This window comes from Odontesthes bonariensis, chromosome 15 (assembly GCF_027942865.1).
Source record: "Odontesthes bonariensis isolate fOdoBon6 chromosome 15, fOdoBon6.hap1, whole genome shotgun sequence".
Lineage (NCBI taxonomy): Eukaryota > Metazoa > Chordata > Actinopteri > Atheriniformes > Atherinopsidae > Odontesthes > Odontesthes bonariensis.
In genome coordinates this window covers 11,418,991-11,442,788 of record NC_134520.1, presented here as the reverse complement: position 1 = coordinate 11,442,788, position 23,798 = coordinate 11,418,991, and the positions used below count along the sequence as shown (strand labels likewise).

Here is a 23,798-nt window from a genome sequence, read left to right as displayed (position 1 = left end):
TCTCCATCCTCTGACCTGGAACTTTAGTTTATTTCCTGAACTGATACCTGAACATGTCTTCCACATCGCTGTAGTTGGAGGAGGAACGTGTCCACCGTGAAGCACCATCTCATGTCTGAACAGAGCTTCATATTTCAGCTGGTTTGCTCATCAGTGGTGCATGCTGCTTGTGTAAGACGCCTAATAGCTTCTCTTTGTGTCTCATTAGATCTGGAGTATGAAGCAGGACTCGTGTGTCCATGACCTTCAGGCCCATAGCAAAGAAATTTACACCATCAAATGGAGTCCCACCGGCCCCGGAACCAACAATCCCAGTGCTAACCTCATGCTAGCCAGGTGTGTGTGAGTGTGTGAGCTGTACAAATCACACAGAGAACTTCTGAGCTTAGAGCAATTCTACTGAAAGCTGTTATAGTTTGATTGTATTGTTTTGCCACGTCACTTAGTGAACACATTGTGGTTCATGCATTCATAGAGGATGCATGTGGAGACAGTGAGGCTCAGGCAGTTTCCATTGTTGTGCACGTTGAAGTGTTCTGACTGAAGCTGTCGGCTGCCTTGGCAGTGCATCCTTTGACTCCACAGTCCGTCTCTGGGACGTGGATCGAGGCATCTGTATCCACACTCTGACCAAACACCAGGAGCCAGTCTACAGCGTGGCTTTCAGCCCCGACGGGCGCCATCTGGCCAGTGGCTCCTTTGACAAATGCGTGCACATCTGGAATACACAGGTAGGAGGAGCACTTTGATCGGAATCCTCTGAGCAGCCAGGGACTCCCTGCTTCTGTGGGTCCGGTATGAGTAAGGCTTCTGTGTCCTGTGTGCAGACGGGAGCATTAGTCCACAGCTACAGAGGGACGGGGGGGATCTTTGAGGTGTGTTGGAACGCAGCCGGAGACAAAGTGGGAGCCAGCGCGTCGGATGGATCTGTAAGTCTGCTCAGCACTGCATGTTCAGCTGTATGCATGGGCCCAGCGCTACAGATGCATCTCTCCTCTCTTCCAGGTGTGTGTATTAGACCTGCGGAAATAGAGCTGCTGTTTGTTGGAAGCCATGGACCGACCATGAATGTGTACATAGCCAAATGACTGTCCCTGCCTGCCCTGTGTACTGCTCACGCTTACGACTATGGCCCCGCCCACCGACAAACAGGAAGCAGGAACAGGAAGCACGTACCGACACAGCAGGTCCAGACACAGGGATGAACAGATGGACGGGCGGATGGACAGAGCTGGAGAAACGTGGCCCTCTCTGTCTGTGCAGACTCTCAGAGAGACGCAGCCAAAAGACAAAAAAAAGAGCAACAGATCCGTATATGTACCAAAATTTGGAAGCTGTTTTGCTTTTCGATCTTTAAACCATTCTCATTGTCATCAAAATGTAAAACAATGAAAAAAGTGTTGATCTTTGTTACTAGTCGGATCTCATTGTGCGGACATATCAACTTCTCCACCACCAAACAGAATGGCACTTAGTTTTTTTTTATTAAATCTCAGATCTCTCTTCTCAATGTTTTTATATTTTTTAATCTTTGGGGAGGGGGGGGTGGGGCTGGCCGTGTTGGAGAAGAACACACACACACACACACACGCAGCAGACAGACGGTGTGCTCATCATGACTTCATTCCCTTTCTCCACCCTGTATTTCTGCCTGCAGTTTGGAACGCTCCAACATCCAGCTGCTTTAACCCAGAACTTTAATCAGGTGCTTCTGAACCAACGGCCGTCTCTTTGCTCTCAGGCGACGGCTGCCAGCCGCCTGGTTAAAACGGTAGAATGACACGGAGCTGACTGCTTTTGCTTTGTTTGTGGTTATTTCTGGTTGGGTCGAGCCTTGAATGTATGAAATGAGCAGCGCCATGAGGAAACCCAGCTGAATCTGCACCTGTACCCGGCCGATCCTTCTTAGCTCCGAAACCAGACCTAAACTATTCAGTACTGAAAGGTACCAAATCAAATTTGTGTCCGTCACACCCAGATGGTCGGCATGGTTACGTGCACAGTGCAGTCGAGCCACGCTTGCAGCCGTGCATGTATCCTGGGACAGAGACTACAGGGCACATGCGTGGGAGGGGGATCGAGTCATCGCCTGAACTCTGTACAACATGCATGCAGATGCTGCTACGGTTATAAACATCTGGATCTGTCCACATACACCGGGCTTTAAAGCTGTGTGATTCACTGCTCGGCATGGAACCGCCCAGCTCCCAGCTAACTTTGGGTTGGTTCTGACAGCAAAAAGCTCAACTTGAACGAGCCCAGAGGAGCGGATTCTGATCCGCTTCATTAAACCATTCTCCTGCGCTCGTATACGGGAACAAATGCATTCCTCGTGTAGCTGGGCTGGACTTTATTCCACTGGTTCCACTTGGAAACGTTCTCCCTGTAGTTTTGAATCGGCTGTATATGTAGCCCATGCAAAGCAAATGCAGATGTGTTCTTCAGCCAGCTGAGTGAGGAGTGCTGGCAGGGGGGCCTGAGGTGATGCAGGAGGGGCCTGAGGTGATGCAGGAGGGGCCTGAGGTGATGCAGAGGGGGCTGAGGTGATGCAGGGGGGGCTGAGGTGATGCAGGAGGGGCCTGAGGTGATGCAGAGGGGGCTGAGGTGATGCAGGAGGGGCTGAGGTGATGCAGGAGGGGGCTGAGGTGATGCAGAGGGGGCCTGAGGTGATGCAGGGGGGCCTGAGGTGATGCAGGGGGGGCTGAGGTGATGCAGGAGGGGCCTGAGGTGATGCAGGGGGGGCCTGAGGTGATGCAGGAGGGGCCTGAGGTGATGCAGGGGGGGCCTGAGGTGATGCAGGAGGGGCTGAGGTGATGCAGGGGGGGCTGAGGTGATGCAGGGGGGGCTGAGGTGATGCAGGAGGGGCCTGAGGTGATGCAGGGGGGGCCTGAGGTGATGCAGAGGGGCCTGAGGTGATGCAGGGGGGGCCTGAGGTGATGCAGGAGGGGCCTGAGGTGATGCAGGAGGGGCCTGAGGTGATGCAGGGGGGGCCGAGGTGATGCAGGAGGGGCCCGAGGTGATGCAGGAGGGGCCCGAGGTGATGCAGGAGGGGCTGAGGTGATGCAGGAGGGGCCTGAGGTGATGCAGGAGGGGCTGAGGTGATGCAGGAGGGGCCTGAGGTGATGCAGGAGGGGCCTGAGGTGATGCAGAGGGGGCTGAGGTGATGCAGAGGGGGCTGAGGTGATGCAGAGGGGGCTGAGGTGATGCAGAAGGGGCCTGAGGTGATGCAGGAGGGGCCTGAGGTGATGCAGAGGGGGGCCTGAGGTGATGCAGGAGGGGCCTGAGGTGATGCAGAGGGGGCTGAGGTGATGCAGAGGGGGCTGAGGTGATGCAGGAGGGGGGGGCCTGAGGTGATGCAGGAGGGGGGGGCCTGAGGTGATGCAGAGGGAGCTGAGGTGATGCAGGGGGGGCTGAGGTGATGCAGAGGGGCCTGAGGTGATGCAGGAGGGGCCTGAGGTGATGCAGGAGGGGCCTGAGGTGATGCAGGAGGGGCCTGAGGTGATGCAGGGGGGGCTGAGGTGATGCAGGAGGGGCCTGAGGTGATGCAGGGGGGGCTGAGGTGATGCAGGGGGGGCCTGAGGTGATGCAGAGGGGGCTTCTCAAGCAGCAGCTGACAGGTGTGACGTGACTTTGCTCTCTGGCTATTAACGGTTTAGCATTAAGACATTGAATCTGTGTGAAATCTCCCCCTCCTTCCTCTGTAGGACACGCCCACAGAGCCAGTAGGTTTCGTTCTCATGGGCTCTGTCCTCTGGGATGTTTAATTCAGACACTAATTGAATAATATTTTTGTAGGAAAAGCTGGTGTTTTAAAAGCAGGAACACGCCTGTGTGCGTGCGGTTCTCAGGAGGCACTGAGGGGCAGGAAACGTCGCGGCATGCCAGCCTTTCCGGTGGACAAACTAACCCATCCCGGTCTTTCCCCACATGTGACTGCCTCTGACTGGAAGCAGAAACCATGAAGCTGCATCTTCAGCGTCCCTCTCACCTTTGTTGGTTCTGCGCCTCCAAACGTCTGCTCACGTTTTATTCTAATAAGACATTTTATACTCTTTTAAAGACAAATTTAAAGGAACCTTTTTGTAATTACTTTGTAGATTTGGGGGGGGGGGGGGGGGGATTAACATGATAATTTACATATGCTGTAAATTTCTAAGATTTGTTTTGCTCCTTCAGTAAAGGTTGACTGAGCTGAGCTCATTCTGAGGCACCTTTTACTTCTCTTTGGAGGTTTTGTCCCACAGCTGGCGGTGGAGATAGCCACTTTCTCCTGAAACGCACGCAAATAAGTTCTAAAATGAAACCCGAGTGGAATTAGTGAATGGAGCAAAGACTGGGGAATGTTTTTAGTCCCCTCCTGTTTTTCCTTGTCCTGAAGTTGGGAGTCCTGCAGATGTTTTGTGGAGGGAGCTGCTCTGGAGGCAGATCCAACGTCACTGGTTCAGTTTGGAGTTTGTGCTTATTCAGATGCACACACTAAGAAGCTTTCTCATGCACGTTTTCTCAGCGTAGCAAAGCCAGAATGTCCACTCTTGATCAGCTGTGGTTTCACCAGTGGTCCCACATCTCACAGCTGAGACAGCAGCTCATATATATCGTGTTAAACCTGGAGGCTGGAACCAAAGACCCGTCTCTCTCTGGTTACATTAGAATGAAGCGCAGAAACACTTTCTCATTTTAAGTCTGAAAGCTTCAGTTTGGCTTTGCTCAGAGGTCTAAGTGGTCCAAACTCTGCCTCCAGGAGCAGCTCTTCTCCTGCCAAACGTTTGTCCAGCTGCTCACTAACTTCTTCCTTTCTGTATGCCCTGTAATGAACCGGACATTTCTACCGCTGGACTGGAAGAGATTTCATGGCTTCCCGTTGGGAGTCCTTCGTGCTATTTGTGTTTCTTGATTGTTTAAAGTTCTGACTTCAGAAAGCTGGTACATCTCCCCCCCGACACGTCGATGCTGTGGTTAGGTCCGGGCAAAGAGGGTCGCTGAGTCAGCCTTTCTGTTCTGTTTTTTCTCTGCCGCTTGCATCGCATCCATCTGTCATCGTTTCAGTCAGATCAGTGGAACTCAAGTCCAGAATAAAATCTATTTTGATAAGAGTTTTGAGTTTTGATTTGTGTGTGTGGCATAATGTAGTGCCAGTGCTGGGAAACACCACAGAAGTCGGCGACAATCATGTGTCCATGTTTTAATTCTGTCAAGACACAAATAATTGACTTTTAACGGATTTGATGAACCAAATAAAACTTTTCAACGAGCTGGATTCTCCATGTTAACGTCCTCATTCTGGTGCTTTCTGAGATGCAGAGTGGATTGTTTTCTAGTTGAATGGATGCTGCAGCCAGGTGGAATCCGCAGTCTTTATTCATCAGACTCAGCCTTGCTTACGATTGATCAGATGATGGTTAAAGGTTGGGATGACTGTACAGTATCTGACATTCTCTAAGAAGACATTAGGATAGATAAAGAGTAATGAGGCCTGAGCCAGCACTTATCTTAGCATGCATGTGTGACCTCTGAGCGCACGGTGAGAAGTGAAAGCAGTAATTCCAGGTGCTTCAGTTGGCCGCCATCGGCCGGTTCCAGATCCTGTGCTACTTCACACTAAAGGTACCAGATACTTTCAGCCTCGGTGACATTTTTCCATCAAACATCTGACTTCTTAAAGAGACCTGGAAAACGTTATGGCTGCTCCAGGTCTGTGTGAGACACACATCAATAAAGCCCCAATGAAACAGGACACTGCTGCAGCCACAGAAATCAGCAATGTGGCTCCTTCCCAAAGGCTTTCAGCTGAGGTGCGGCTGCTTTTATTTGTGCTTTACAGGGCCGCCACTCTGAGAAATCAGAAGATACTAATTGTTCACAATCGAAATTAAAAGTGAGAAGACCTGATCCCTGAGGTGAAAATGTACGGGCTCAGATATGAACTCTCCAAATCCTCCTTGTCCCTAGGGAATGTTCATGTGGTCTAAAAAAATATTTATTCTATCCAGTTTCTATACCCGCTTAATCCAACTGTGGGGTCGTGGGGGGGCTGGAGCCTATCCCAGCTACACCCTGGACAGGTCGCCCGTCCATCACAGGGTCCAACAGAGACAAACCACCTCCCACACTCACTCCTAGGGTCCTTTTCGAGACATCAATCAAACTAACATGCATGTTTTTGGACGGTGGGAGGCAGCCGGAGTACCCAGAGAGAACCCACGCATACACGGGGAGAACATGCAGACTCCACGCAGAAAGGCCCCAGCTGGGATTGGAACCAGGGACCCTCCTGCTGGGTTACAGGCTGCAGGGGTCTACGGCGGGTCAACTCCGACTTTAACATCAGTGACTTCACTTAGACTTGAGCCTTTTGGCATGAAAATACTTGATATGTCACAGCAAACAAAAACCTTTTTTTTTTTTTTTTAGTTTCTAATACCTTTTTCAAATCAACTAACTCAAAGTTCACGTCAATATTTCCAGTCCGTTAACACTAACTGCCCAGAGATGTACAAAGAGCGTGACGTTACTGCGTCCCAGCTGGGAAAAATGATTTGGTTTGTTTACTTAAATGACCAAGTGATTAACCTGCAGGTGGAAAATTACAGACAGGGAGGCAACAACGTCCACCTTCCTTACATAGCTACATAAAGAAGGAAAAGTGATTAGCGGGTAGTTAACATTAGCTTAATGGTTAAGTTAGTTTTTTAGCTTGATGGTTTAATAATGGAGGCTTTTCATCCATAGAGAAGTCATTTCAGAAGTCTTTTAGTAGTCCTGTGTTATTATTTGATCAGTTTAAGAAGCAGTTATTATTTCTAGAAATCATCATTCTGCATCTGAATTAGATATTTGGTCGGATGACTTGAAAAGGACTCAAAGTGTTTGACTTGGACCTGAGTCTGGATTCGAGACTTGGTTGGAAAGACTAGAGTCTGACTGGAGCCTTGCAAAACGGGGACTTATTCCCACCTCTGGAATTCTCTGGCGTTCTCAGATAAAGCCGACAGGCTGGCGGACCTTGGTGCTGGGAGGTGACGGCACTAACTCCTGCACTGCATCCTTCCCGAGGCCGTTCAGAAATGCTGTACTTACGTAGTTTGACCAGCAGAGTGCTCCAGCGCCTCTATTTTCAACACTCCATGCAGCAGGGTGGCCTACACATCACAGCGGCCCTCTCATTGAGCCAACTGAGGGATCGACCATCATGAGACTCTGAATTGACATGTAAAGTTTGTTTGATTGTTCTGTCTGTAAGTTCTTTATCTGTGCTGATTTCAAGGACGCTTTCAGAGGTTTTCTTTATTAGTGTCCTCAGTTAAAAAGCCAAAAAAACTTTTCCTTTTTCTCATGTTTGTCTCAGTTGAGCCAGTTGATGCTATGCAAGGTGTGTGTGGTAAGGACAGCTGTGACTAACGTGTTACTGTCGCCCTGCCGGACCCTTCTGCAGCTTCGTGTCCAGCCGTCTCAATCATTACTTTGGGGAGTACAGCATGAAATGTAGCGTAAAGAGACAGAGCCACAGTGACATAAGCCCATGATTTGTTTTTTCTGTCTGGAAGCATTTGGGGCATCACCATTTTGATCTTTTGCAATTGACTGAGAACTATGAAAGTGCACAGTTTAACTGTGTGGAATAAAGATGCGCGAACACATCTTTCTACACGTTCCACCAGGTGCATGCTGGGTAAAACCCTACTTTGGTGTGCTTAGGAGCCGTTGTAGGGTTTATATGAGCTGAAGTGACTGCTGTGGCCCCCTGAAGCTGCGCACCACTGGCCGCGCTCTCGGGTTGATCGGCGGTCTTGGAAAAGTGTGGAGCAAAACCCAAAAAATGTCATTTCAACATGCAACCGAAAAATAGAGAGCTTGTCTTTAAAAATTCATGAAGAGCTTGTTAAGGGTGATGACAAGATAAAAGCACTCGCTGAGCTTCTGATTTTTTTTTTTTTTGGGTTGCAACTTCCACTCCACCGGCCCGTGTCCCGTGTGGCTGTTTGGGGATCAGAGCAGGGCGGAGACATTGGCTGATGTGGAGGTGCCGGTCAGATTGTGGATCTGTGGCTCCTGATCGTGACTGTAGAAAGGCAGGTAATGAGCCACATCTGCCAGGGTCTCCAAGACATCGTAGGTCACTGCAAACAGGAAGTAGGTGGGCAGCAGCCAAGTGAGGCTGAACACGCAGTCGCCCACCGGCAGCGGGACCGCCAGGTGCCTGGAAGGACAGGGAGAGAAGGGTTTCCTCACTGCGGTCAGACATTCACACCCACAGAAGACCATATGAGGGCCAACAAAAGGGCCCCAAAGTGGCCCCTTCTTCGACTGCTCCTTCCACAGCCTGATTCTGTACAGGGGGCTAGTGTAGCTGGATAGCAGTGTGGGCGGGATAAACGGTTGTCTGTTAAGTTGCCTCTGCACTCAACGCCACGCAATAGGATGGCGCAACAACCAATCAGAGCGATGAAGAAGGATTACGTAGTCAGCGTGACGGAAAGTACATCGTGGTGTGTAGTCTAATGTCAGAGAGGAAAGAATATTATTTTTCTTTTCGACTTTGCCTGTGTTTTCAATACCGGCACTCCAATCTGTTAATGTAGAAACTGTACGCGAATAATGTAAAAGAATGGAACTAAACGACAGTTGGCTTTTTTGCAAAAAGAGACCCATGCGTCGTCCCACCAACGGAGCAAGCTGGTAAATTAAACTTTTACCGTACCCGGTGGGCAAAACTCCGAAAACGTCCTTTTTTTTTCAAGAAAAACTTAAGTGCAGTTATCTGTTCGTCTCGCAAAGAAAAATGTATATTTAAATTTTCTAAAGTCGCTGCCAAAGCCAACTCGAAAGACTTTTCGCTGGGCGCAGCCATTGTTTACCTCTCTCTGGAACTACACACTGAAACGTAGCACCTCTGTCGTCACTAGGTAGCCCGGCCTCCGACCCCGCTCCTCACGATTTGATTGGCCTGATTAAGTTTCGATTTGCAGCCTCGCAAAACGACCACAAGTGACTAGACTGCGCCCGGGAGCAAATTCAATTTGCGGTCACTAGGGGCGTCTAGATCTCTAGGCTAGGTATTTGCAATAAAACATGGAATTTCCTGTGAAGACATTCACTCAGTCTGTGTTGGAACTGTGTGCTGTTGGGCTGCTGTTGGGCTGCTGTTGGGCTGCTGTTGGGCTGCTGTTGGGCTGCTGTTGGGCTGCTATTGGGCTGCTGTGTCCTGACTAAAATCCTCCACAGTTAACACGGCAGGAACCGTATTTAGTGGGGAGCAGCTTGCTCATTATAATGCTGACCAACTCACTGAAACACTCTGAAATTCAGAAACCTGTGAAGGAACCCTGCTGACAACCCTTTAAAGGTGGAGCTAATGTCACTGAGGCTGGTGGTAAGTTTGCAGCCTTTCATGTGGGCGACTGGGGTTTGAATCCTGACCCTGCATGAAAGGTGCTACCTCCAGTAGGGGTCCTTAGGCCCCCTTACGCTACCTGCCTACCTGGCATGTGAGTGTAAGTCGCTTTGGATAAAAGCATAAACACATTAAAGGTGATAGTAAGGAATCAAAGCCGTTGTGGAAAAAAAGTTTGGAATAAGAAGAAATCTCTAAGAATATTAAAGTTAAAGTACATAAGTACATTCCAGACATTTTGTCAAACTGAAGCTTTTCTGGTGAATATCTGTGCTGCTGAAACCCAAAGATCTGAGCACATGGAGGTGGGCCGTGGGCTCGGCCGGCTCTCACTGAGGTAACTGCGGGTGTTTTAATCAATCTGAAGCGCCCATCACACGCTCACGCCTCTCCACCCCTGAACACGGCAGCGACTCACTTGTATCTGTCTTCTCTGGACTCTCTCAGCATGATGAAGACAAACAGTCCCACTTCAGTGTTGAGGGAGAATGATACGACTTTGTCCAACATGACAACAAAACCCTGAAGAAGATGGAACACACTGGTGACTGGCAGAGTTCCAGATGACAGTCAAGTGTGTGTGTGTGTGTGTGTGTGTGTGTGTGTGTTATTTACCCTGGGGTCACACACAGACACAATGAAGATTACACCAAATGCAAGCAGTGACACGAACCCTTTGGCCAGACTAGAAGAAAGAAGAGAGAAAAAGAAGATTAACTTTATGTGTTAAAGTCCTGACAGGGCAGTGCTCGGGTTATTCTTTCCGTCACCTGAGCTGCTGCATCACATGACAGTTAAAGGAGCAACAGAATCCCTCTAAAGTAAAGATGGACAATCTGCTAAAAACTGCATCGACCCATGAATAAAATAACTAGGGCTGGGCAACGATTAAAATTTTTAATCTAATTAATCACATGATTTCCCTGATTAATAATGATTTATCGCATTTGTACGCAGAATCCAAAAATGAATTCTAAAGTAGTGTATAGCTTTTAGCATTTAGTTTTATTTTAAATGTGCTGCCATATGAATGAAAGTGCCATAACATTTGTTGTGCAAACACACTTTTAACATCAGCATCTCTATGTAGAAGCCTCGCTCCACTGTCTGCTTCCTTGAATGACTTGCTGCTATCAGTTGTGTGTTTTGCCTTTAACTGATATTTTAGACTGGAACTACTACGGTGAGAAGACAATTCAACTTGGCAGTGTTTACAGATGACTTTGGTTCTGTCGACTCCGCCGTCTGGAAGAACTTTAAAAAGAAAATGGCCGAGTGAAAGTTCCGTACCCTTCTCCATGTTTGGTGGATTACTTTCTTTTCCGGTTCCGCAGCAGATAGCAACAGACTTTTACAAAATAAAAGCCTGTGAGCAACAGACTTTTACAATAATAAAATAACTAATAAAACAGGGGTGGTCCGTGGCGTAGTGGGTTGAGCAGGCGCCCCATGTACAAGATGCTACAGTCCTCGCTGCAGCTGGCCCCGGTTCGAGTCCCGCATCGGACGGCCCTGTGCTGCGTGTCGTTCCCCTTCTCTCTGCCCCCTGCTTCCTGTTTCTCTGAACTTTCCTATCCATTAAAGGCCCAAAAGCCCCCCAAAAGTATTTATTTATTTAATTTTGGCTGTATTTGAAATGAAGGTTGTTAAAAAGCACCCAGTGTCATTACTTTAAGGTCGTATCCTTATTCCTCCCATTTAACCAAATCATCTGTTTTGCAAGGAGATGAAGCTGCCGTGGTCAGAAAAGCCTTCAACATGCACGATGGGTCCTTTCTGACGGCTACACGTCCACTTCGACCTGATCACCCAAAGAAAAAAGGGTACCTGCCCCATCTGCCCGACTACAAATGGACAGGAAAGCCAAGAGATTGGGCCAAAGTTTCCATTTGTATATTTATCTTTTCACAAACCACTGGTGACATTTGCAGGAGAACTCTCGCAGTATGGCCACAAGACTCAAAGCCACATTTAAGTGTAGGAATAAGATTATTCACAGTTAACTTATGGTGGGAACAGGATTCAGAATCTGTTGTTTACTGACGACACCTGCTGAGCTCTGCAGGGCTGCTTCTGAGCATGGAGCATGGACACATTTGGTTTTCAGGATGTTATCCTGCACTCTCTGAGCATGAGCACGTGACTGAGATCCGGGACGTTCCAAACATCAGTCTGCTGAGTGAGTCTGGTTCCATGTTGTTTTACTGAAGAAGTGGAGTCAATTCAGAGCAGCTCATCAAACGCTTTCAGACAAAAAACTGTAGAAATAGGTCACTAAGGGGTCAACTACTGCGTCTGCCACAGAGACTGGGGCCAGAAATAAGCCATGCGGTAGCAAGACCTGCCCTCTTTTCAGGTCAACAGCAGTTTGTGTGGAACTTTTAAACACGAGAGGAGAGCATTTGAGTTATTTATTCTTCATTGTTGCAACAGTCTTAACATTTTTAATTCAGAAATCAGGCGTGGACCAGAGCCAAGAGGCCGTGTGTCTTAGCCACTTTGCACTGGCTCCTGTGTTGTTTTAGACCAGTTCGTAACATTGATTTAGTTATGTTTCACTCTTTGTGGCCTTACACATGCCAGCAGTCTTTGTGTGGCTGTTTCTCAGTGCTTATCTTATTCAGCCCTTCACTCCCACCCCACCTGAGTCAGCTTCTTTAGGCCTTGCAAGCATTCTTTTCCTGCCCAAGTGTTTTTGTTTTTCTAACTCTTTTTTTTTAACAATTCTACTCATTTTAGTTGATTCATCTCTATATCGGGGCTGTGCGAAATAAAAAGTAGAAAGGTGAAAAATATCAGTCCACGCAGAAATATTGCAGTAAAATCCTGCATGCCCCCCTCAGATTGAACCATTTATCATCAGTTTAACTCTCCTACAGAGTAAACACTTGACGTCACCTCTTTGCTGAGCATATGTGATGTTTGTTGGGCAGGTTTCGCTCCCAGGCTTTAGACATCCACTCCAGTTTGCTGCTACACAGTGAACTCACCAGACCATCAACTGAGAGAAACACAAACACAGCGTGTCTAAGCACTCTTCCATAAAGTATTTACAGCCATCCGATTATGAGAAACAGCAAAAGTTGTTGAATCACTTGTATTTCCACATCTTCTGCTTGTTGAAATCCTGACTTCTCTCCATGCTGAAGAATGAGGCATGCTGAACTTACTGGTGTGCTTCATGGCAGATCCCATCACCAGGAAGGACACGGTGACGCTGATGGCGATAAACACCTGAATCAGCTCCGCCACCCAGGAGTAGGCCCTGTAATGTTGGTTTATAATCTACAGGTTGTGGCGGGTGGAAGGGACCAAGGGTGGGGCATGTTGAAAATGAGGACACAACAAGGACAAAAATGTAAGCATATTTTTGGACTTTTGGAATGCATTTCGTTGGAAAACACTGGCACTTCTTTGCTTGTCTCAAGTGAAATAAAGTGAAACAGTCGCTTTGATCCTGAGACAAACTGGACCACAACTGGGATGGTGACAGGCCAGGTTTAAGTTGATTTCAGTTGCCAAAAAGTTAAACAGAGTAAAACATTAAGAGACAGTTAACACCAGTGCCAGCTCTACTCCTGTATTAACAATCATTTCAGTTCAGGAAGCATTTATTGTTCCAGAGCGAGAAGCCTAAAAGGAACCCCAGTGAGAATCAATCCTCTAAATAACTTATCCCCACAACCCAACACATGACACCCATCTGCAACATTTTAAACCTTAATCATCATGCACAGTGTCTCAGTGCAAGGTGGCTTTTTCATAGAGTAACAGGCTTTCCTACTAAAGAGGTCAGGCTGAGATCCCTGCATAACAATTAGTTCCGCAGCCACTGCAGCTGATCGCTGTTTGTTTTCATTAGCACCGCAGGAAGCCGCTGGCTTGGTGGAAGCATTGTTTCCTGCATAATTCAATCCAAACACATCTATTATCTGAAATAACATCTATTATTACTCTGAACGCCCTGCCCAGCCCGGCTTTCAGAGCGCTTTCTGGCCACACATGGGCAACAGAGCTTTTTATCATGTCAACTGCTTATTATGTTTTTCAGGCAAATAAAACCCCGAAAGTCAGTTTTTACAGCACAGCAGAAAAAGTCAACGCTCGGACAAAAAAGACCAGAAAGCAGCTGCAGCTCAGGCTGCCGCTGCACCTAAAATAGAGCTGAAAACAATCCAGTTCTTTGGGGGATTAATAATTGGTGGGATTCTGAAATTGAAACGTATCTTATTCTTTATTATCCAGTCCAAAAGTAAAAGGGCTAGGGACATTAGCGGGGCTGTAAATAGGCTCCAGGTGAAATAGACATGATTGTTGAGTATTTATGAGCATTATTTTTTAAATTTCCATTTTCACTATCTTTAGAAAGAAAGGGAGGCTGCAGTGACCACACAGGCCGACTCACAGCAGACCTCTGCTGCTCTTCCCTAGGTGCTTCAGTTTGGTTGCACAGAGCAGAACTGGAGCGCCCACAGGTACCGGGGACCTCAGTAAATCTGGGATACGGAGAACTTCTTCAATGTGAGACAATACTTACAATATCTAATGACATCAAATCATCCCAGGGCTGTTTTTAGCTTGTACACGAATAACTATGAAATGCTTTATAACATATTTGTCAACAAATATTCCTCCTCTGTAAAAACATCCAATCAGAAAGCTTCTTTTAGTATAAGGTAGCTTTTATTAATATTTCTACAGAAGCTTTGAATCCAATAGTTGCCTCTCAGTGTATAAATCCTTTGCTAACATTTGATCAAACGGAACACCAGTTAAAACTGCCTTTATGTTTATGAGTGTTAGACTCACAGTACAGCTCAGCATCAGCAGACTGATAACTAATAACAGCCATAACTAATGAGTGTTTTCATTCTTAATGCCGCAATTCCCCACATTGGGATTAATAATGAATTATTCAATGCAATCGCAGGTATTTGTGTTTATTCAACACGAATGAACAAATGGTGAGTACGCTGTATTTAACAGGATAAGCTGAAGTATGACCAATTCTGACGGCATCACGGATCTTATCTTTTTAAAAGGGAAAGTGTGGAACATGTCCACACATACAACTCTTCTTAAATAATCTGTTTTATCCATCAGTTCTGTTTTGACATGTGACATGTATGAGTCTGTTGTCATGGTGACACAGGCATAGCACAGTGGGAGTACAGACTGCTTCTTAATGTGTTGACCTCAGGCCTGTTTTTATGATAGTGACAGAGAGTGGCCCAACCTATCCTTCATCAGTTACTATGGCTTACAGCCAGGCTCCTTTTCCATTACCTGCACAGAAGCCATCCTGATTAGATATGTCCTTTTGTACAGTCATAAGATAAGAGATAAGATCAGATAGAACTTTATTCACTGTGCAGTGGGGAAATTTGTTTGTCACAGCAGCAGGATACAAGATCGAGAGCGACATAAAAAAAAATCCCACATTAAGCTGATTATAATATGTCTGAAAAAATGTGAGAAGTAAAATAAAATAAGATAAAAAGGCTATATTCTAAAACAAAGTAAGGTCAGGAATAAACAACAGGTCTCACATTTTTAGGTCCCAGTAATGAACATGTTGGTGGTTGTTGAAGACCCTGATGGCTGATGGGATGAAAGATCTGCGGAAGCATTAACTCCTGCACTGTGGAAGCAGCAGCCTGTGGCTGAAAGAGCTGCTTAAAGCCCCCACAGTGTGCTGCAGGGGGGGAGAGGGGTTGTTCATGGCAGACTTCAGCTTGGCCAACATCCTCCTCTCATCCACTTCCTCAATGGAGTCCAGGGAACGCTCCATCATAGAGCTGGCCCTCCTAACCAGCTTGGTAAGTCTTCTTCTGTCTCTCCCTGAGCTTCCACACTCCCAGCAGACCACAGCAGAGAGCAGTGCAGATGCAACCACTGTGGTAAAAAGTTCCTGAGTTCTAAGCCAGGTCCTGCACACACCAAAAGCCCTCAGCTTTCTCAGTGGGTGGAGTCGGCTTTGAGCCTTCTTAAACAGAACATCAGAGTGGGTGGTCCAGTTTATTGTTGAGGTGAACACCCAGGAACCTGTAGTCATCCACACACTCAATGTTCACCGGTGAGACTGTTGTAGCCTTAAGCAGGATTTATAGTTGACGCGTCGCTCACGGCGCAGACGGGCCGTGACGTCAAAATGAGGTTTCTGGCCTGGCGCGCGCCATTAAAAGGCGGCGCGTTGTCGTGCACCGGTCGAAATTCGTAACTTGGCAGGCGCAGAGAACGACAAACCGGATGGACCAACTCGAAAACAGGCTCACAGCTGACGGTTGTGTCATGTAAAATACTTGCAATACGTGCAATTATTTGTAAATAAATTATGTCGTTAGGAATTTGCTGTTGTTTCATTCACTGGCAGCGGCGTTGAGTATTAGCGCTATATAAAACCAATTTATTATTATTGCATCCTGAAAGGTAACGATAATTCCCAAGTGTGTCCATTGAAGCACACTATTTCATACCAAACAAAGAAAGAAAGGGTAACACAATACACTTAAAAGTCCTATAACAATATTCTAAGTACTATATCAGACTCTAATGGTGAGAACACAAGTTGAAATGTCAACTTCTGCAGGCTCATCAGCTGTTATGTCAGTAATCTTTCTCTTTCGTCGCAGCAGTAAGTAAGTAAGCAGCAGCCTCATGGATGACAGTGCTACAGTGGCATCATTTTCTTCTCCACTTTCGTGGTTGTAGAGTAGTTAGCGGTAACCTTCACGTAGCAGCGACACCTCTGTGACGGAGAAAATTGCAACTACTGGCACATCAACTCCCGCCACCATAAATGGCCGGCACAAAACCGTGACGTCATCAACACCGCTCGCTAGAGCCTTTAACCTTCCTTCGGAAGCCGGCCACCATTTCCTTGGTTTTGCTGGCATTGATGAGCAGGTGGTTACGTCCACAGCAGTCAACAAAGTGGGCGATGACCTCCTTGTATTCTACATCATCCCCCTGTGACACATGGCCAACTATGTGAGTTCGGTGTCATCAGAGAACTTCTGGAGGTGACAGCTGTTGGTGCTGTGTCTGATGTGTATAGAGGGAATGGGAAAGGGGAGAGCAGCGTGACCTGGGAGCCCCCGTGCTGCAGACCACCACATCAGACACCCAGTTTTGTAGCCTCACATACTGCGTTCTGATGGTGAGATAATACGTACTCCACTCGGGCATCTTCCAGTTTCACCTCGAGGCTGAATTATGCTAAAAGCACTGGAAAAGTAAAGAAACATTGAGAGTCATGTTTCCAGCAGTCTCTGGATGGGCGAGGGCGCGCTGAAGCAGAAAGATGACTGCATCCTCCACACCATCACCGGTTGGTACATGAACTGGAGTGGGTCCAGAGCACTGCTAACTCTGGGTCTGAGGTGGCTGAGTACAACCCTCTCCACGGTCGTCAATACAGTAGGTGAGAAGTCAAGGCTACTGGTCTGAAGTGGCACACAGCTTTTCCACAGTGTGTGGATCCAGGGTTGTATCGTCTCTGGTGAAAGCGGGCAGAGGAGGACAGGGAGGCATGGTTAAAGGCACCAGAGATAAGGGATGTCTGTAGTCGTGACACAACCGTGTGTGTGACATCACTGGAAACATACAAAGTTATGGTGATAACATGAGAGAACTCCCTCGGACTGCGGCTCAGTCTAAAGTTGGATGTGAGAGTGGGCTCGGCCCGTATCACCGCGGCCCCTGAACTGATTGGTATCAGCTGATCAATATGCAAAGTTGTTGTCAGTGGTGAAATGAAGGGATCTAGTCCCCACACACACCTCTCTTCACATTTTCAGATGATGTGAGGATGCACTCATACTGAGAGGGTCTTTCTGACATCAAAGTGTGTTTAGCAACGGGTTGGTCCCTCTGCAGAACATCCTGCAGGTCTAAGTAAAGCCACCATCTGCAGATCCATTAGGAAGCTATATATGTCATTGACATCATTCCTGCACATTCTCATTTCCTTCCCCTCCCACAGAAGAATGTCCAAGCTGTTCAGCGCCAACACTGATCTATGATAACATGAATTGTATTTGGAAGAGGAAGCTGAACAAACATTTGTGCATTGATTATACATGGGCACGAGGTTCAAATGTTATTAACTTAATAACACATATGCGTCCACCTGGTTTTCACTGTTATTTTGAGCAAATAAAAGTAGGTCATTGTATGATATAAGTAAGTATGTTGGTGTTAGTTAGCAGTGGTGATTATTAAATGCACAAGGCAAGGCAAGGCAAGGCAATTTTATTTATAGAGCACAATTCATACACAGGGCAATTCAAAGTGCTTTACAGCTACATAAAATCACAAGAAGGCAATAAAACCATTAAAAAGGAATAAAAAAAATAAAAAAAGAAATTAAAAAAGAAAGAAATTTAAAACCCATTAAAATAATCATTAATTAATTAAAAAGTGAAGAGTGCAGATAAAATACTTTCAGGTGTTATATGCACAGCTAAATAGAACTGTTTTCAGCCTGGATTTAAACATTGTCAGAGTTGAGGCCTGTCTCACATCTTCTGGAAGACTGTTCCAGATTTTAGGGGCATAAAACTGAAACGCAGCCTCACCTTGTTTAGTCCTGACTCTGGGCACCAGCAGGAGACCCCTCCCTGAGGTTCTCAGAGCCCGAGTTGGTTCATATGGCTCTAACATGTCAGAGATGTAATTTGGCGCTTGAGCATGAAGAGACTTGTACACGAGCAGAGCTGTTTTAAAGTCTATTCTCTGAGCGACAGGAAGCCAGTGCAGAGACCTGAGCACTGGACTAATATGGTGGTATTTCCTGGTTCTAGTCAGGACTCAAACAGCAGCGTTCTGGATGTACTGCAGCTGTCTTACAGCCCGTTTAGAGCCCAGTGAGCAGGCCGTTACAGTAGTCTAACCTGCTGGAGACAAACGCATGAATGAGTCTTTCTAAGTCTGGTTTAGACACTATTCCTTTGATTCTGGCAATGTTTTTTAGATGGTAAAAAGCTGCTGATGTTACAGATTTAATGTGGCTGTTAAAGTTCAGGTCTGAGTCCAATATTACCCCGAGATTTCTAACCTGATTATCAGGTTTCAGAGAGAGAGTCTCAAGGTGACTGATAACACTTTCTCTTTGTTTCTGTGGGCCACAGACAATGACTTCAGTTTTGTCTGAGTTTAGCTGGAGGAAATTGTTTTGCATCCACACACTGATCTGTTCCATGCAGTGACACAATGTATCTACAGGCCCGTGTTCTCCTGCCGTCAGTGACACGTAGATCTGAATGTCATCTGCATAGTTGTGGTAGGACACATTATAGCTGCGTATTAGCTGGCCTAATGGAAGCATGTACAGATTGAACAATACGGGTCCCAGGATTGACCCCTGGGGAACCCCACAGGTCATAGCCATTTGGTCTGAGACACAGTTACCGATTTCAACAAAATATTTCCTGTCCTCCAGATAGGACTTGAACCAGTTTAAAGCACGACCAGAGATTCCCACACAGTCTTCTAACCTCTGTAATAAGATCGCATGGTCAACTGTGTCAGCACTCAGGTCCAGCAGAACTAAGACTGAGACTTTGCCTGCATCTGTGTTCAGGCGGATGTCATTTGTCACCTTGATCAGAGCTGTCTCAGTGCTGTGGTGGGGCCTAAAGCCTGATTGGAAAGTATCAAAAGTATTGTTAGACAGGAGAAAGTCACTAAGCTGTTGGTATACAACTTTTTCTAGGACTTTGCCTCGAATGGCAGGTTTGATATGGGCCGGTAGTTGTTCAGTACTGTGGCATCAAGATTGCTCTTCTTTAGAAGAGGCTTAATGACAGCGGTTTTTAAGGCCTTTGGAAATGTTCCAGTCTGGAGTGAGATGTTGACTAGATGAGCAAGTTGTGGTAACAAACTGCTCAGCACAGACTTTAGGAATCTAGTGGGCAACTCATCAAGGCAGCACGTTGATGAACTCAGACTGCAGATGATCTCTTCGACTGTTTTGTCAGTAACAGGTGTGAAATGTGTCAGCTCTAGGTGTCTAGCTGGCTGCAGAGTAGTTATTTGTGTTGTGGAAATTATTGCATTCTTAATGCCTTGAACTTTGTCATTAAAGAATATTGCAACTCATTACACTTGGATGTAGAAATGAGTTCTAAAGGCCGTGAAACTGGAGGGTTTGTTAATCTGTTTACTGTAGCAAACAGGACACGAGAGTTGTTACTGCAGTTTTTGATGATTTCAGAAAAATAACTCTCCCTTGTTCTACACAAAGTCTGGTTGAACACACATAGCTTTTCTTTGTAAGTCTCATAATGAACCCGGAGCTTTGACTTGCGCCATTTCCACAAGCTATTTCTGGTCTACTTCATCAGCAGTTGTATAATAATGGGATGGTTGGATGTGTGTGGCATCTGTCTCCTTCCACACAGAAAAACACTTAAACACGTTGTCAGCTCAGGACCTTCTCCACTTTAACCCTGAACTGTTTCAAGTCCCAGATGTAACGCATGAAAGTTCCCACCTCTGCTTTACATGTCTGACATAATGTGCCCGCCATCCCTTTAAATGTGGGAATACAGGTTATTATAAAACCTGCTTTATAATTCTACACTGCATTGTGCCAGAATATGCAGAATATGTGGAGCTGTGCTGCATCCCTGTAGCATATTCAGGAAGTGAACGATAGTTGTCCATATTCTCACTGCATCTGAATGTTGCACGACTTCCAAAATGTGCATACAATCACGTCTTTATGACATCTCAAGATATCTGTCCTCAAAGTATTTTCCAACAAACTTTCTAACTGATCAAAATGAGATTGAAGTCTTACCTTCGTCAGTGGAATGGTTGCAATCTCTCCTGCTTTCTCAGAGCTGAGGGGAAACACACACACACACACACGCACACACACACACACACACACACACACAGAAGAAGTGGGTTAATCTCGGAGCAACACAACTATGAGACGATGTGTGCTGCAGGCCGGTGTCTTCGCCCTCTGCCGCTGCTGTTGTTATGCCGCTGAACAAAGAAAAATCTTTGATTTTCAACACCACATGCTGTGTACACAATATATTTCTGACAGCACCTCCAGAAAACATGCAGAGAGTGGTACATTTCATGAAAACAAAGGGTCTCCCACATATTGGCAATAAAAAAGGTCATTTTGACTGTATCTGTGTTCATACAGATGTGAGTGAAAGGGAGGGGCTGTGAATCTTAGCTCAGGAGGATTTTCGTCCTGTGTTGTAGACATCTGTATTAAATGCTGCATTAAGAGATGCACTTTTATTTTTCAAACAAAAAAGGCAGAAGGAAGACTGTCCTGCCCCTGAGCATTCTTCATTTCACCCGACGCTACTGTGCCTGTTCAAAGTGAGAGCAGCTTTGAACAAAACACAACAACACGTCAAATATGCTTGTTTCCATCAGCACACAATAAGTGCTGAGGAAGTAGCACAGCTGGAGTGTGTTCCACTGAAATGAAGTCCCTAGGTCGATCTGAACAAGTCCGCTTGAATGTCACAGCCTTATTCAGAGTGGTGAAAGGCTTCCCTGCAGACCATGCAGTGAAATGAAAAGCCAGACGTGCCGTGCCACCTGATGGATTTTAAGAAAACATCTAAATCTTGACGTCTTAAACTCAGACCTGCATAATGTGCTCTGAAAGCTTCTCTCTGTAACTGTAGCTGTGGCAGTGGGTTATGTTACATTCACTGTCCAATCTCTGCTGAGCTCCTCCTCCAGCATACTTTATTTAGCCTGATGGTTCTGTGGTTTTACTAGCATTTTGTGTTTGGGTGATTTTAGAAAGACCTCATTGCTCATAAAGTAACAACATAATTAGAGTGTATTACATCAGTTTAAGAAATATAACACAGGTCAACAAGTAAGAAATGAAATGTGACTCTCGTTGATTGATAATAACTTTACAGTGTTTATTACAGCAAATATAATCTGATTGTTGTTGTAATGAACTCAAGTGTAGAATTAATACAAACTTAAGCCTTTGGAAGACCCAAACGTTCCTGTGGGGGATGTTTTCTGGGTGGGAACCAGGTGTGGGGGAGGGGGGGATCCTACATAAAGGAAGAGACTGAGGTGCCATTTATACTAATCTGTTTCTATATCGTTTCTATCGCGGATGCACTGTCCATTTACATTAAAATACTGGAATACGACTTCATAGGTGGAAGGATTCAAAGACGCCGGAGCCCACGTAAGCATTCGCATACGATGCTGATTTTAGCAGTTGTAAACGGTGAGAAACGAGGATCCGCAGTGCTGAGCTCTAGCTACTGCGGACGTACTCCTCCCTGATTCGCTAGGCTGGTATCGTTGGTCATGTGACTTGAGTGCTGGGGAACTAAAAACAAACAGGCGTGCTTCACTTCAGTTACACACTTCCTTTCTATTCGTGTCATCGAGAAGAATATGGAAATCATGGACAACCACGATCAGCATGGGAGCCTGCTCCATGTCCTACTGCTGGTAGTACGCTGTGCACAACAATACGTGGCAAGGAGGCGCCAGATTCAACAAGCTTTTATGATGAGAACCCAGCCACTGCAGCAACGCAAGCCGTACATGGAGCGCCGCTTTTGGGTTAGACCGGGAAGAAGCAGCGCATGGTGGGACAATTTCGTGGACCAAGTTGTTGTCGCCGAAGAATAAATAATAAAGATTAAATAATAAAGCATAATAAATAATAAAGCAAGGGCGATCCTGTGATGTGATGGCTGATTAGTCATGTGACTAGCGAATCAGCCGATCCCCGTTTCAGAGTAAACAGTTGGGCTTTTATTGAGAGGTCAGCAACTTTGTGTGTAAATGTAAATAGTTTGCAAGACGCCGACACGAAGAAATGGTGAAATGAATTAATGTAAACAGAGCCTGAGATAGTCTAATTTACAACAACCTTGGGCCTATGAAAGTATTTGGGAGTGTATCTGGCACAGACCTGCGCCACAAACTTATGTGGGATGCATTAACAACTTAGTGCTAACTAACGACCCAATCTGGCGACGTCTATGGTGAAAGTGGTTGATTGATTGTTCACCTTCCGGCTCCGTTCCACTCCTCACAGTGAACGATGGCGACCGAGAGAGAAAGACTGTTGTTGGAGTTGGAACTTGTTGAAATTGAAATAACAAATAATTTTGACCAAATGTTGTTCACAGTAAACTCTTTCAAAAATGGTGGTGTTGTTGTTCTGAGAGGAAGGAGCTAAACCGGAAAAGCGATTACCTCCTCCGACACACACTCGGGCTGAAGGGTTGTTGTATAAAGTTTGACTCATATTCATGAATCTATCACCAAATTTAAATGATTTCATTGCTCTCCAAAGAAAGTGCCAATCAAGGCGATCCAATGCTTTCTCCTCATCTCATAAAAGCAGGCCACTAGCAGGTGGTATTTTATGGCAGGCACTAAGAATATGAAGCAGCCGACGGATATTATCCGACGCTAGACGCCCCTTGATGAAACCTGTTTGATCTGCGCTAACAATTTTCCCTATCACTATCTCAAGCCTTCTGGCCAGGACTATCTTGAGATCTGCGTTTGTTAAAGATATTGGGCAGTGGTTGGCACATGCTAGAGGGTCCGTACCAGGTTTAGGAATGACTGTCATCACGGCTGTGTTTAGGTCCCTGTGAAAAGCACCCTCCTCGATAGCATAATTTAAAAAAGTAAATTATGTGTCCAATAATGTGTCCAACCACACTGGTCCCAGTATATCCCAGAGTTCAAGATATAATTCAACTGGAATCCCATCTATTGTGTGCGTCCTTTATTTGTTGTTTTTACAGCTTTAAGTAACTCCTCCAGAGTAAGGAGGGAATCCAGTTCTCTGGGATCCTCTTCTGACAGTGATGGGAGGTTTAGCCCTCTGAAAAAATTGGAGAGGTCCTTTTCTGAGGGTGGTGGCCCACCTGTATATAGATCTTTATAAAAATCTTTAAAAATTATTTCCTCTGTTGATGTCACCATCCCTCTCTTAGGGCATCTGGTATTGCTGGTATGTCAGTGTCAGTGCCAATAAATGGCCTGGCCTGCTACCCTCAGCATAATATTTATGCTTAGGTACGTGTATCATATATTCTGTATAATAAATCCTTCAGCTCTGCCTGTTTCACTTTAAGATGGTTTTCTGTTATGTTATAATTCTCCTTTAGATCATTCTCCAAAATATTGCATCGTTCCTCTAGAGTGGATATTGTTAGTAACCTGGAGGTGAGAACTGAACCTAATAGCATTATTTCGTATGAATCCTTTAATAGAGGCCCGAATAATGTTTTTTCTTTATCTGCAATGCTATCCTTATTGATCTTAATAAATTCTTCTAGGCTCAATTTTAATTGGTTTACAAATTCTACATTTTTTAGAAGGGAAGAATTGAACCTCCATAGACTTAATTTATTCTTGATGC

General features: G+C 45.9%; 2 protein-coding genes across 6 annotated transcripts in view; one reads left to right on the top strand and one right to left on the bottom strand.

The window, feature by feature from the left end:
• The window catches only part of tbl1xr1a (TBL1X/Y related 1a), a 60,834-nt gene extending 59,324 nt beyond the window's left edge, over positions 1-1,510 (top strand). For all 4 annotated transcript variants that reach the window (XM_075484977.1, XM_075484979.1, XM_075484978.1 and 1 more), the window contains 4 exons: positions 209-336; positions 566-731; positions 828-929; positions 1,006-1,510. In XM_075484977.1, coding sequence (XP_075341092.1) covers positions 209-336; positions 566-731; positions 828-929; positions 1,006-1,032 — 423 coding nt within the window. In that variant the 3' untranslated portion in view covers positions 1,033-1,510. The remainder of the gene's footprint in view (positions 1-208; positions 337-565; positions 732-827; positions 930-1,005) is intronic.
• Positions 1,511-4,242: 2,732 nt separating this feature from the next.
• LOC142400231 (uncharacterized) overlaps positions 4,243-23,798 on the bottom strand; it is a 127,835-nt gene continuing 108,279 nt past the window's right edge. Inside the window, exons 13-18 of one of the 2 annotated variants that reach the window (XM_075484974.1) lie at positions 20,196-20,238; positions 12,487-12,676; positions 12,290-12,392; positions 10,007-10,076; positions 9,810-9,913; positions 4,243-8,197 (exon numbers count right to left, since the gene is read on the bottom strand). In XM_075484974.1, the coding sequence (XP_075341089.1) occupies positions 7,987-8,197; positions 9,810-9,913; positions 10,007-10,076; positions 12,290-12,392; positions 12,487-12,676; positions 20,196-20,238 (721 nt within the window). In that variant the 3' untranslated portion in view covers positions 4,243-7,986. The remainder of the gene's footprint in view (positions 8,198-9,809; positions 9,914-10,006; positions 10,077-12,289; positions 12,393-12,486; positions 12,677-20,195; positions 20,239-23,798) is intronic. The other variant, XM_075484975.1, reaches the window with a different exon arrangement.